The sequence below is a fragment of the Rhopilema esculentum genome, chromosome 9 (genome assembly GCF_057945365.1).
Source record: "Rhopilema esculentum isolate cy_ngs chromosome 9, ASM5794536v1, whole genome shotgun sequence".
Classification (NCBI taxonomy): Eukaryota; Metazoa; Cnidaria; class Scyphozoa; order Rhizostomeae; family Rhizostomatidae; genus Rhopilema; species Rhopilema esculentum.
In genome coordinates, this window is record NC_142823.1 from 7092276 (window position 1) to 7107235 (window position 14960).

Below are 14960 nucleotides of genomic sequence, written 5' to 3' on the forward strand. Positions count from 1 at the left end.
CATTCTACTCACGTGATACAATGTCGACACTTAGACTGGCAATCGAGTCTCCGGCATCAACAGCATGCTTGACTCTTCCTGTTGCTGAAATACCAAAGAACACCCCTGGCATCTTGACTGACTCAAAGCGAAAAACACCCCGTTTTCTATCTTTGTGGACCCTAAATTGGCATTCTTCATCATTCTTGTCCTCGCCCTGCACAAAAGACTAAGTTTAAGAGAGGAAGACAGCAATTATAAATTAAAATTTGAATGACACACAGCAAATCGTTTTCTTGACTTGTGCGTTGATTATAATGTCATTGTTCGTTGAATATCACCGACATGCTCCTATTACTGTGCTGAAGAGAATGAATAAATGTTTTCACATCCTTCGTCACTTGCATTGAAAAATATTGGCCTAGTAGCATGTAAAAAATGCACGTATTAAGTACTACATGTGCCTGTACCCTCCAGTGACGATATCTGAAAACACTGCTATGATACTCACTCTGCAACAGATTTCTGAAGCTGTCACGCTGACAAATTTATCAGTCACTGCACTTTGAAATGCCCTTGTCCCTGAACCAGTCTTGTGAACAACAAATTCACCTGTTTTCAGTAGAAAACATACATGAGGTTAGGCTCAAAAATCACTGTCGTTTGAATGTAAGCAACAATTTTGTTAAGTCTCTCCCGCTAAGGACTAGGAGAAATAGCATTCTATAACAAAAGATGCAGGCAGCAAAAAGTAAACTAGACAATGTAGGTCTCCAACATAAAGAGGGCCGTTGGAAGCGGGGGGGGGGAGGGTTTAGTGTTGGTGGAGGGGGATAGAGCCCCCCAATAGCTGTCAGACTGTACTATAATCCCTTTCTAATAGTGTAAGATTGAGACAAAAATCTGATACAATAGCCAGCTCTCCAATATGAATTTCGTTCCAACAGCACTGTTAAAGAATCATTTTAAATGTAGATAATCTTTCTGTTACTTTCACTTGATAGAACAATACGCAAAAAGGGCCTACTTTGCTTTCCTTAGGAAAATGACAGGAAGTGCTGTCATCAGATTACTTTAATTGTGAGACAAGCTTAAACGATGCATACCTCTTTCATCTTCCGGCTCTCCATCACCATACAAGTTCTCATTTTCTTCAATGACAGCTTGATTCTTTAAGAATGGCCTAATTCTAACACGACCAAGATTACGAAATGTGCCCTGAAAAAAACATGATTTCCTTGCTTGCATACAGAATACACAATAGGATGCGCAAAATACAACTGGCTCTAACTATTTTTACGTTCTTGGAAATTCGCGAGGAAAACAAAGCTCATCTTTGTAGGTTCATCTCATTAAAGGCTCTTGCGCAACCGGCATGCTTTGCGACTACAACTTAAAGAGCCGGCCTAATATCGCATTGCATGAAAAGACAGAACACAGTCAATTTCTCAAGATAACTCGTGCTAAGCATGCCGGTTGCGCAAGAGCCTTTAAGCAAATGGAAAATTTCAATCTTCGCAAATGGCAGAATGAGACATTGGTCTTAAGAATTGTCTTTCTCGTGGTTTAAATATAAAAACCGACCCGATAATTTCTTCACATTTCTTCGGGAAGGCAAATTATGATTCTCATTTAAAAGCAAAAAAGGCAGTTTTTAAAAAAAATTCAAGTTTTTGTTATTTCATCTTGACTTTCGATGATAAGTTGGACCAACCTCATATCAGTAGGCAAAATTTACACACTCTTACTGTTTAAATTTTTTATAACTTTAATTACAATAAATTCAATCAGTTTTCATGATTTATATTACGCATGAAATATCGAATAATAAATATTGCATGGTATTACATTATATAAGTTTACATTTTGACATTTTATGACATTTTATTTTATTTTATTTTCGTTCATTTTACTTTTGATCTATTTTATTTTCTTTCATTTTATGTCACTTTACGTTACGTCACATTACGTTACGTTATGTTATGTTGTGTTATGTTATGTTATGTTGTGTTATGTTATGTTATGTTATGTTGTGTTATGTAATGTTTTGTTATGTTATGTTATGTTATGTTATGTTATGTTATGTTATGTTATGTTATGTTATGTTATGTTATGTTATGTTATGTTATGTTATGTTATGTTAATTTATGTTATGTTATGCTATGTTATGTTGTGTTTTGTTATGTTTTGTTATGACATTTTATGGTACCTTGACGTAGATATTGAATTTGTTGCTTTTGCCAAGACTGCTATCTCCAGGTTGGGCCTTCCCGTCTTCTGATATGGATACAAAGACTCCTTTATGAACAACAGACTCAAGGGTGACGCTGTTGTCTTCAGCGACGATGACATAAAACTCGGAAAGAAGTCCTGGGTTGCCCTGTAATAAAACATAGATTGATCAATATGAAATGTTAGCATAGCATCAAATATTTAAAACATAATACTACTTTTAATTGATGTAATCGTGTAAAAATGTAAAAACGACATTATATTGATAGATGGAAATAGCATTTGCCATGAAAGAAAAAATTGTTTAAGAACTACAAGGAAAAAAGGCCAAAAAACAAACTTTTATGCCAAACAAATTGTAGGTGGACCATAGAATAGTATATAGGTTTATCTTCAATCTGTGGAAATTGTACAATAGAATATAAAGAGCAAGTTTAAAATGTATCGATGAGTTGCATTATTCATCATCATAATCTTTGACTCCTACTTTTCTTGCATCTCCTACTTTCTACTTGCATATCCATCTTTGACTCCTACTTTCTTAACAAAGTAGATAGTTTTCAAGTCGCCTGTTCAACATATCTATACCTAATTATTGTCTCGAAGTCATTTCGCAACTGCAGCCAAAAACAACTATCAGTTACTTTCTCTTCGTTTGATAAAGTACCCATTGTTAGCTGCATTTAAATGGTGTTCTGGATCAGGCAGGCGTACTAATTGTATACGCATTTAGGATTTAAACAGATGCCAACGAACCTTTCTCCCACTGACTGTTCCATCATCCAATGTCATATTGAAGTCATGATCCTTCGTTCTTACAGTAAAAACACGCGAGGATGATTCACCACCTTTAGCTACATTGAAAATAGCTGTAAGAAAAAAGGTTTAAGAAATTCACTTTGAAGACAAACAATCACATGACAAACAAAAAAGGTGTAATCTGTTCTCTCTAGCTTAGGCAAGTATTTTAAATTCTAGCTGCTGTATATTTGCGCTTCTGTGTAATTTAGTCTTGAGCAAATGATTCTTGAATGATGACAACAAAAATAATGAATTGAAAAGAGTAAGCCAATGTCTCGATGCTGCTGTTTATTGGTTCTAAATTGATTCATAGTTTCTAGAGATACTTAAGGATTTATTTTAGCCAAAATATAACTCGCAGACCCCAAAAAAGTATAAACCCCAAAAAACTCACAAAAAGTTTCTCCTAAAAGAAGACACAGTAAAATAACAACTTCGAAACCATTTTACCTCCATAAAACCAAAAACATTTCTCGTCACGCTTTGGTTTTACCGTAGCAGAAGTAAATGGTACAAAAAGAGACAAATAATAAAATCAACAAAAGCTGGTGTCTCTCTAAAAAATCATATTCAACTAAGGAAAAAAGGCTTTGATTGGAGCGACATTGCCCGTTAAAGCCTGCATCTTAAAAAGGCGTTTCATTTCTGCAAACTTTCCATTACCATCTGAGCCAAAAGCAATGCTAATCAACTCTATCGAGACCTCCCAAACCAAATGCCGATTCAAAGCAAAATGGTTTTGTAAAGAAAGACCCAACCACCGTCCTTTCCATGAACGAGCATGCGTATCAAAGTCAATCATTACTGAGCATGCCCTTTGCCTGAAAAGAATAAGGGGGGTTGGCTTTTAACTTTATTTCCTTTTCCAAAGCTTTAAGAACTTCCCATGGCCTAACTTACAGTTCTCAGGTTCTTGTTCATCTGCCACGCATTCTCCTGTGCTCTCTTCGATTCGTAGAACGTTTCCATTAGCAACAGATACCAGGGTAAGTTCATTGGAGTCCTCAAACTTCCACTTGCTTGTTTTCCACTAAAAAATACACAAAAGTATAAGAAAGACTCGTAACATCTAGAAAATCAAAACATGGCTGGAATTATGCGTTATAAACAGAGTATCATTCTAAATGTTTATGTGACAGAAACAAATAATAATAATTCTTATTACAATATCATCTAGTTGATCAATGCAAACCAAAATCAGTATAGTTAATATTCTCAATAGAACCAATAAAGAAAAGTTTGTTAACATGACATAAAATTTAGATATGGACAAAGTTTACAATTAGTAACAAGCTAATCATAGCCTAAATTTGCAAGAAAAGTTTAAAACAATTTACAGCTCAATTTAACAATCCAAAACTTATTTTTGTCTCTTAAATGTCGAAGAGACTGGGACTCTAAAACCAGACAAATATTGCTAGGAATTTTGCCTTGAGTAACTCGCATTTTTTAACCCATACTGCTCTACGACTGGGTTATTAAATAATTTTTCCGAAACCTCTGTTGTAATACATTTTTCATTCTATGACAATTTCTGCCATAATTCAAGGATTTGGAATTATTTATATTCGAGAAATCAAAGTGCAAGCTGCTGTAGATTTCTTTGAAGAACAGAGAATGATTCATTTTCTATCAAAGCTCTTTAGAACTGAAGAGAAAAACAAATGAGAGAGAAGAAATGCTAGGAATAAAACCAACCAGTTGCTCAGGAGTAAGCTGCGTATCTAAAAGACAAAAAAGAACTTTATCACCATTGATGTTTTCAGCATATCGGTTGTACATTTAGTATTCGTATTACAAAACAGATCAATTGGAAAACTAGAAATATTCTCTATAAAAAACGAATTTTATTCCGGAAAATTCTATTATTAAATGAACTAATTAATGGCTTTGAAAAAAGCAAACATTTAGTAAATTAAAGCTTTTCGTCTGACACTCTTCAGAGTTTGAAACGTCAGAACATAGACCGAAAACTCTACGCTAGGAAATATATAGGACGTTTTAAACTCTGATGAGTGTCAGACGAAAAGTTTTAGTTTACTAAATGTTTGCTTTTTTCAAAGCCATCTTCAAGTTTTGTACCACCAAAAGATTGTTTGAACTAATTAATGTTGTGCACGAATATTCTATTTTTACAAAACTCTCCTAGTCAAATCTGGGATACAGAATTAACTGAACCATTTATGAGAAAGATTATAAGATCTCTTAGTTAAAAAATTTTTTACAGTCCATTATTCGGATGTTGGGACTGGAAAGCTTTTTCGAAGAGAAAGGAGGATTAGCATAGCAGAAGCTAAAAGATAATTGTTGTATGGTTGAAGAGCATTTTCGAAGTTCCTTTGGCGTTACCTAAGCATTCAGGATTACTCCCATATCATTGATTCTTCTCTAAAATTTCTAATGTTGTATTTTTGCCGTCGTTATAAAAAATCACGTCATATCTCCCCCAAACGGCTTTGTGAAAAGGAAGCTTTTGAAAGCATATTTACCTCAGACACCTTTCAATGTATCAAACGTCAGAACATAGATGAAAATCTCTAAGCTAGGAAACATATATACCCAATTGTTGATTGAAATAGGCCACTCAGAATAAAAGCACATGGTTTTCAAACAAGTGCCGCATGCCTATAGATAATGGCACAAAAAGAGTCCAAGGGTGTAAGTGACCGTCTTCTGTCCAAATATGACAGCTATTTCTTCTTTATGAAAATGGATTTTGAAAGTCCTAGGTAGAAGGTCTGAAAGTCCTAGAGAGACTAGGCTCTGCTAATTATCCGAAACATATCTCCATAACAGCCTTTGGCACAATCTGGGTCTTCTAGGAAATGTTGCCCTGTCTGACTATACTCCGAATGGTTGCAGACGAAAAACTAAGCATGTTTAAAACATTTGCTTTTTCAAATACGTTCTTAAGTTTCAAACCACAAAAACTCATTCTCTATTGCCTTTTTTGTGACAATTCACGGTGAAAAAAGAGTGTATAAATAATTTGCATTTGAGTAACATCTTGATTGCTTCAGCAACCACATTAAGTTCAGTAATTCCAAAACGAGTCTCGATTGTGAAAAAATCTTAGCATTTGCATAAGCTAATAAGACGATTTTCTTATAAAATTAATTATATCAGCAAAGAGAAGCTTCTAAAACAGAGAGAAGGATTGAAAGAAATAAGAAAGACAGAATTTGAAAAAATTGCCTTTTTTAAGCCAAGTGGGGGTCATGTTGAAAATTTCGAAAAAGGAGGTCGCCAAGATTGTTTTTAACATTTTTCGCTCATCATATGTCTGACTGTAAGTTGTAGGAAATTTGGACTTTGGCTAAGAAAGTCATTTGAAGGTGCAACTTCGAAAGTCATTTGCTTTGTCCCCCCAGAACTTTGTGACTGGCGCCACCATTGCTCTGTTTACCTGAACAAAGATCAATTCGTAACTTTACTTTGGTTGCTATACCACTTACTTATTGCCAGTAGAAAGAAAAAAGGATATTTGAAATGTGTTTAAAGTCAAGTCGAATGGATCGGAAAACAACCTGCTGTTGGAGAATTTTGAATTTGCATTTTAATGGAAACCTGTCATGGGTGGTTTTTCGAAGGTCAACATCAATTCAAAACGTAATGTTGTTTTTACAATTTATCCTGGTTTATCTCTGTGGAGGCACTATCTTAATCTGCAGATATGGTTAAAATAGCCAACATAAATTAACATAAGGCATTAGAAGCCAACACGAGTAAATATAATCAAAAAGCACATTAAATTTTGTGTGAGTAGAGCAGACTGTTATGGGTGTTACTTGGAATACAACGCTAAATACAATAGTTAAGAATCAATTTTCATAGAAAATTTTAACTTGTATGATGGTAGAATAAAGTATAAGGATGAAATAACAATATAAAACCATATATTTCTACACATAAAAAGGCAGCTCTGTTTGTGCGGTATCGAGCACTCTCGAACGGGCAGTTAACAGTAAGCTTTCAGAATGTATGAAATTATGAACGTTGTTGAACACAGCGGCGCTTCGTAGTAAAAGACAGGCTCTAAGTTGCATTAAACATTCTTAAACCATCATACAAATAGCTTTGTTCCATACCTGACACAACAGATGCCTTAATTGTTATTTCTGTCTTGCCATCTCCAATATCCTCATCTAAATTTCTAGACAAAGCAAGAGAAAAATCCTTACATCTTGACATGAAAAAATGAAAATTTTTGAATACTTCACCCATTTTAATCTGATCATTGAATTATCTGAACTTCTGTAAAAGGTGATACGACAGATGCTATTCAAAAAAGGCAAGGGCGTTCAATTACCCATTTCATTTGGCTCACTTTAGGTAAAGTCGAAAAAGAAAACTCTCTGGCTTTCTGTAAATGGATACCTCTTACTTATACCTGCTTTTATCTTTTCTTAGACAATAATTACAATATAGCAAATTTAGCATCAGAAAGCTCCAATAAAGAAACAAAGTACATTGTGGGAGACAAAATATATCAAGCTTGACTTTTTTATTGTAAAAGTAAGAAAACTAGAAGCGATTAAAGTCCAAAAATGCTAACATGCACCAGAGAATGTTGTAAAGTTTCATAATTTTCTAATTTCAAAATCCAGGACTTTCAAGAATTGGCATAAAGAATCATTTGCCATGCAGAAAAAACAGGCAATTTGGCACACAGCATTTTTTTGGACCAAGCTTATGGAAGAAGGATAATGTAATGAAAGGTGTTTTTTTACAATTGAATTAACAGAACTAAAAATGTTCATGGTGTGGGAATTCTAGCCGATGGCTATTCAATACATTATATAAAAATACCCATTTTAATACCTTAAGAAATAATTTAGAATAGTAATAATAATTGAAGATAGAGCTAAAATTTGGAATTATAACTTGTGTATTGAATCCAACCTAGTTTTGTTAAGTGCGTGACTCAAATTACTGATCTTGTAAGTTTTGCATTTTGAGCAGAAACCAAAGATGGAGAAAAGTTTTTGAGAATACACACCTTCGACAAGGAAAAGAGTATTCCTTGCCTTCTTCTGGATCCTTCACGATAATTTTCTCAAGAAACCAACCTGGAGCTGAAATTAAAATTGGTAAGCATATAGAAGTTTTTTGAAAGTAAATAAAAATCTGTTTACAAACAGGATGCCTTTAAAAGCACATTTTTCTTATGAAATTAAAACATATTGTGCCATGATAAATCAACAGAGTTTCTTTATGTGGCCAGGATACTTGAAGTAAAAAAGCAAGAGGGCAATGTATAAAAAAAAAATTAAATATCTTCGTAGGAAAATTAAATATCTTGATGATCTTATCAAAACAGTTTAAAATCCCACATTTTAAATTTTAGTCGACAGTTACAAATTTTCTTCAACTTCTTTCACAATAAAGCAGTTGCAGAAAAAAGCGACAAAAGAAGGGATCAAATAAAAAATCAAAGCCATCAAAACACATTATTCCATATCAAAACACTTTGCATTCCTATAGACAGTAGCTTTGGCATAAATTAAAGATTTCAATCAAAACCTATACTCAACTGTTTCCTTCGCTATCATGGCCAACAAGAATTTTGGTTAGAGTTCCCAAACTGACTGCATTTACGTCAAAAACATCGATCTAGATAAAAAAAACTTTGCAAAAACATCTGCAAACGACAAGAAGAAGCACTCAATAGATAGGTGAATTCATAGATGAACAAAAAACAGATGTTATGAACATTGAAATAATTAGCGCCCCGCACACCGCACCGCGTAACGAAACGGACCACGCACGGCACCGCACACTGCACCGCACCGCGCACTGCACCGCGGACCCACCGCGCACTGCAGCGCGCACCGCACCGCGCACTGCACTGTTACTTCGTAGGATCCGTTAGAGTATTGGAAGAAAGTGGGGTTGGGGGGGGGGGGGGGGCTATAGCCCCTGCTAGCCCAATGCTGCGCGGTGCCTGGAGCAAAGCCAATAATGGGTCTGAGCTTCTTGATATGCTATCGTAAGATCAATATGTTACCACTTACTAGCATCTACCCTATATGGCCTAAAACTTTTAATCTGATGTCCAGTCGAATGAACATAGCCAAACTCGACTGAGTTGACTGACACAAAGTAACTACCTTGAATTGTGCGTAAAAACCTGAAAACTCTGTGATTACAGACAATATCGTGTCGATATTGACGAAAGCTGAACGCAACTTGTAAACAAGCTCTATGGGCATCTGTTTCGCTAATTCCGCCATTTACAGACACAACAGCATCACGCCATTTACAGACGCAACAGCATCACAAATTCAATTCAACAGCAAAATTTGTGACTCGTTGAGCAAGTCTACTCGAATAAAACAATCCTTGCCAAAAACAGATGAAGGCCTAACCCTGATCGAATCCCAATAAACAATTCTAGATCAAACTAACTTCGCAGAATATCACTACTGTTCGAAAATCCCACCATATCCCCTCCTCAACAAAATGTGGATTTATATTCTCCATCCAATTATAGATTTGTCCATGACAAAAAGTTTACATCTAGCATCAAAACGTAATTGAGCAATATGTTAAGGAGACAAGGGCAAATTGGACAATTTATTAGAAATATAGGGAACGGGGATCAGATAGCAAATCAAAATTTTGATTGAAAAGCTTTATAAAAAACAAAGTTGAATTTTGGCAAGGATTGTATTTCGCTAATAAGTTAATTGTAGTTAGAGTTGCAAACAAAGTATTTATCAAACATACATTTCCTTTAGCAAAAGGTTCGCCAAAACTTTTTGAATTTTTCAACCAGCGTTTGCCAGTATCGCCAGCGTCTCCATAGATGACAACAAAAACATTAGCATCAGTGCCAGCTGAGGGTGATTCCCCAGTCATCACAGTGATTTCGTAGTCAACCACTAGTAAAGCAAAGACAGAAGTGAGATTAATCCAGCTATGACAAATTAAGAATGTCCTTGATAGATTGGGTTAAAGACTTGACTATGTAAAGGTGGCTTTCTCATAGCCTTGAAGTGATAAAATTCTATGTTTTTTAATTTGTTTACTTGCTAATTTGTTGCCCATTTATTAGGTCAAGTGCATAACAACTTCTATTTTAATCTAATTTTCCTCTTCTCAACTTCAGTTACAAATAATAGATACAAATAAAAGGAGTATCTTGTAAAATTTTGAGATACGATAAAAAGCTATATCCCTAGAAAAGTTAACAGTTTCAGCGAGTGAAATTGTTGCAAAAAATATTGTATTAATCGTTTTCATTGACTGCTTTTTGAAAAATTTATACAAAATCTCGCGCGATAGAAGCTATTAAAAAAAGTATAAAGCTGTGATGTAAGCTAAAAAATTTGTTTGTTCTTGACTTGGTAATTGGTTAAAAGAATAATATTAACGATAGTTATAATGAAAATATTATTGACAATATCTAAGTTGAATTTGAAAGAAAAGCTATGTAAAATATATTTTACAGACGTTAATGATACAGCAATTATGCTAAAAATGTTTTCTTCAAAAATCAGAGACACACCCTTTGCAACTGGTTTGTTCTTCACTATTGCAGGCAGCTCCAACAGTGTGACGTCACCTTCATCTTTTTTAGAAAACCACTGATTGCATTGAAAGAGATACTCTTCGCTGGAGCGGGCCAGACTTGTCATCAATATCTAAAAGAAAAAGCATTTTAAAAAACATTCGCATCAGATTGCACAATATATCACTTCTACTCCTAGCAGTTCCAAGGTTAAGGGCAGAAGTCTGGACACTATTCGTACATACTATAGGTAAAAACCGTTTCCTGTCGAATAAAGTGATAGAATTGTCTTGGTTTACGCAGGGAAGGTTTTCCAAAGAAACCACCTCTTTATAATCAGGGGTCTCTATCAGTGGTGTGACGCAGTTAAGGGCACCTTGGTTCGATTTCGCTCAACCTGACTTCATTTCTTACTTTACAAAGTTCTTTAAATGACGCTTCTATCGCGCAGCTTCCCCTTATGTTCTCAATGAGAAAAATTATCAATTTTACAACTTGCTATTATGTTTGACATGCTCTACAGCGTTGGAGGGGGCTTCATTGCCGTCCAAAATAGGGGTCTCGTTTCAGTTATTCCTTAGGACCCAAGATGCCTCCTTTACGCTATTGGTGTCAATAGAAACGACACATATACGAGGCTAACCTTCAACAACAAAATATACGGCCTAGAATCCTACCACGACATTGTAACTCTCAACAACGGCTACTTCGCACGGCCGGCCATACAAGAGCATAACAAAATTAAGCAAACATTCAGGTCTTAAAACAAAATGAACAATTTGGAGATAAAATCATGATCAAAGATATTTTATTAGCTCATCTAAATATTGGCTGAAGATACGTCCATGTAAAAGAACAAGTTTAAGATCTTGACACTACAGATCTTAAAGCGTTTGAAATGTATACATACATACAATGCAAAATAACACTTTTAAAATCAACAGTTTAAACAAATGTAATAATTACAAACACCTTTAAAGAAAAAATTGAATTGTTAACCATTAAAGTATGGTCTTATCTCTGTTTTAATGAAAAGAACAGAAAACGAAAGCTTACTTCATCCAAGTGCCAGCCTGTGTCATCGTCATTTTCGGCGTAATGCATCACCCGTATCTTCTTAACTTTTCCAATATTGCCAACATTGATCTAAAGATTTTAAGAGTATTTTAAAGGTGTTTGTATAATTAAAGTATGAAGGAATTACCGACAAATTAAGTACAATATGCTTAGTACTCTGTTTGTCGGTAATTTGTAACTCTGCTTGTATAGGAAATGTGTAGTGTCTAGTAACTCTCTCGCAATTAAGAATCCTACAAAGTAGACGGCGTGTGACAGATCAAGGACTTAGTACCCAGATGCGACTTCGTAGAGAGAAATTGTGCCATCAACCCCGATGTAATATGACTGCTGGTGATAATTTACAATCAGCTAGTTAGCAAAATGTGAAAGCTGCAGCAACAATGTCAAATGAAGCGTCCGATGGAGCAGTTACGGCTAGAGAACCCAAAAGAGCGGCAGGTCAGGGGTAGAGGGAGGCAAAGTGCACAGAAAAACAAAACATTGGAAAAAAACAGTTGTTGCTAAAATTTGCTACAGGAAGTGGGCAACAATCCCTGTGCGCCCGCGTGCCGTTCGTATCTGGTTTCAGGCAACAAAAATTCACGAATTGCTGCATATTTAAAGGTTGACATGAAAAAAACTGAACAATACGTACCCTGTTCAAGAGTAAACACATAAAAAATCATTTATGGACAAAAAATACAAGTAGGATAATTGACACTTTCTTATTTCCAGTAGGACGTGATTATCCCTCCTTTCTACCCTTGAGGCCGCTGAAAATACCGCTTGTTAGAGACACCTTAAATAATCGCACATGGAGGCTTTGGCGATAATCATTTCAATAGCGAATAATGTACTACCTAGCTTTGATTGAAATCTTGTGTGATTTTAGGCTGAGTCAAGTATGGGTTTGTGGCTGCGTTTGAACTGCTTGCCTTAGCAATGCTTTGTTTTGTAAAGAATTATCAAGAATATTCCTGTCTTCCTTGCTTAATTGTGTTATCATCAATAGAGCAATTCGGAAATGATAGAACATTAGCGAATATATAGAAAGAAACATGGTCCAGCATGATCTAACTTGCAGTTTTACATAGTTAAATACAACTCTAAAAATATGTCTGTGTACCTCAAACTCCTCATTTGATTCTGGTTGAAAACACTTTGAGGTTGGAGGCCCAAGAGTCAGCTCCCCCGTGCTGCCTTTAGAGCCACAAACAACAACAGCAACCTTCCCTTTGGTACCAGCGTCTTCAAGAGCACTTGTCTTTACGGTGAAAATAAACAAATTCCCTGAAGACATAAACAAAAGAGACTAAGGATAAGTAATACAATGGGAGACAATACAGATAATACAATGGAAGAAGCTATAGAAGCTTGTAAGAAACAAAAGAGAAGAAGCTGCAAAGATGATTTTGTGTTCCATTTTTGTTTGAATTATTCGTGAAAAATTTTGCAGTATAGACCAATATTGCTATCTTTCTCCCAGCGATAAACATTGGCATTAGAATACACAAAGTTCAGAATACACAGAGCCAATTTAGGCCTCGTACTCTAGCCAAAATTAGCTTATAGAGTACCGAAGTGATGACGTCATAAAATCTATTTCTAGAATTCCTGAATTTTGATCCCAGAACCTAAAAGAGCATCACGAAGTATCTCTAAATATACAAAATCAGTTAAAGGCATTACGAATTGGCTGAGATATGGCTACATTAGCACAGGCTTTTGTCCCATTAAACCTCTGTAATTTGGTCTTGGTTCATAATTTATGAACCAGGCCAGAATAACAGTAACCCGTTAGCAAACTTCAGATCTTCTATTGGCCATATCTCGTCCAATTTGGAACATATCTAGCTAATTTTGCACATTTGGCGGTATTTTATGTCGTTCTTTCAGATTATGCGGCCAAATTTAAGAAATTCAAAAAATAGATTTTTGATGACGTCACACTTCGGTTCTCTATTATCGGGTCTATTTGGCTTCAGTGTGGTTATTGACTGATTTCATCTGGGCCTATTTTAAGAATTGGCCTAATGCTGCAGCACCAAGGGGACCCTCCTTTATCCGGACCTGATGAGTTTTCTTTTAATTTCAGAGATTCTGATACAAAACATATTTCGTAGAGCTAATATAACTGCTAACTATACAAGTGCAATAACAATTGCTGACACTGTGAATATTTTACTTATGAAATTACAATTGGATGAGCTCGCTTTCTCAATACTCATCTAGTGCTATCGAAATTTTTATTTTGTTTAGAATTGTGTTTCAAATCTGAGTAGAGTGGAATATCAAAACTCGAGAAAATTTCAAATTATTTTGAATTTGGCTCTATAATTTAAAATTCACAACAGAAGCCTGTCTGTGCAACATTTGCAGAAGCGTTTAAGAATTATTTGAATTGGATATTTGTTAGTAGATAATAAGCTTGGGAGGAAATAAAATAAGAAAAAAGTTACCTTTAGCTTTGGACTCCTTCTTTTTCGCGAAAACTGGTTGTGTATATGGCGACTTTTTAACCGAAGCTTTGTCCCTGCGAGTGGGTCCAGCAGCACTTTTGCTTTGCGAGTTAGAAGAGACTTGCAAGGGCCCTGAATTTGTCTTTTCTGCCAAGAAATAAAGAAAAATTTTAGAAAAGTAATCTTATAAGTGTAGTTTGCGAATATATTTAATATTGATTAAACTTGATTGATTGATTAAAAATTTTCTATAATCAACCACAAAATGCACTTTGCAACGCTGGTGTATTCTAAAATTCACAGAACTGGGCCTAGAATTTTTAATCTAGGCTTTTAATAACAACTCATTGTTTCCTGCAGTTCAGTTAGTGATGGGATTCATCACATCAGGGGAATTCTTATGCTACCCCAGTCCTTTGAAGTTTGCTGGGTACAAACAATCCCCCAGATTGATAAACGGGTCAATTGCCAGTCAGGAGATGCCTCATAACATCCCACTTCTAGGTAACTATCACTTGGACAGCAAAACTCTCGCTGAAACAGTAAGCTATCCTAAAGTCCATTTTTCCAAAGAGGGTCAGACTCGTAATCTTAGCTGCACGTAAATGTAGAATGTTAACAGCTATTCCTATCATATTGTGATCAATACGGTGACAATTCTCTCTTTGGAAACATAGGAATTACAACTACGTTGCTCGTAGCGAATGCATCATGAAACGCGGAACTATTTGTTGCTTAACCAATATGTCAACGTAAGACGCCTATTTGCTGCTTAACCAATATGTCAACATAAGATCTAATATTTACCGTTAAAATAGAGGTGAAAACATAAATTAAATAATTTCAATTAAATAAATTTAGCTCAAAACACTTAATCACAATTCATAGAGCTAAACATGTGCAATTTGCCAAAAAGA

At 35.2% G+C, this 14960-nt stretch overlaps 1 protein-coding gene across 4 annotated transcripts in view; it reads right to left on the bottom strand.

The window, feature by feature from the left end:
• The window catches only part of LOC135689273 (uncharacterized), a 44648-nt gene that overhangs the window by 6517 nt on the left and 23171 nt on the right, over positions 1 to 14960 (bottom strand). For all 4 annotated transcript variants that reach the window (XM_065206442.2, XM_065206440.2, XM_065206441.2 and 1 more), the window contains 15 exons: positions 14044 to 14190; positions 12711 to 12874; positions 11582 to 11671; positions 10523 to 10658; positions 9742 to 9896; positions 8547 to 8625; positions 8012 to 8087; positions 7101 to 7165; positions 4711 to 4736; positions 3913 to 4042; positions 2968 to 3080; positions 2189 to 2359; positions 1086 to 1197; positions 491 to 591; positions 13 to 196 (listed from right to left, as the gene is read on the bottom strand). In XM_065206442.2, coding sequence (XP_065062514.2) covers positions 13 to 196; positions 491 to 591; positions 1086 to 1197; positions 2189 to 2359; positions 2968 to 3080; positions 3913 to 4042; positions 4711 to 4736; positions 7101 to 7165; positions 8012 to 8087; positions 8547 to 8625; positions 9742 to 9896; positions 10523 to 10658; positions 11582 to 11671; positions 12711 to 12874; positions 14044 to 14190 — 1749 coding nt within the window. The remainder of the gene's footprint in view (positions 1 to 12; positions 197 to 490; positions 592 to 1085; positions 1198 to 2188; positions 2360 to 2967; positions 3081 to 3912; positions 4043 to 4710; positions 4737 to 7100; positions 7166 to 8011; positions 8088 to 8546; positions 8626 to 9741; positions 9897 to 10522; positions 10659 to 11581; positions 11672 to 12710; positions 12875 to 14043; positions 14191 to 14960) is intronic.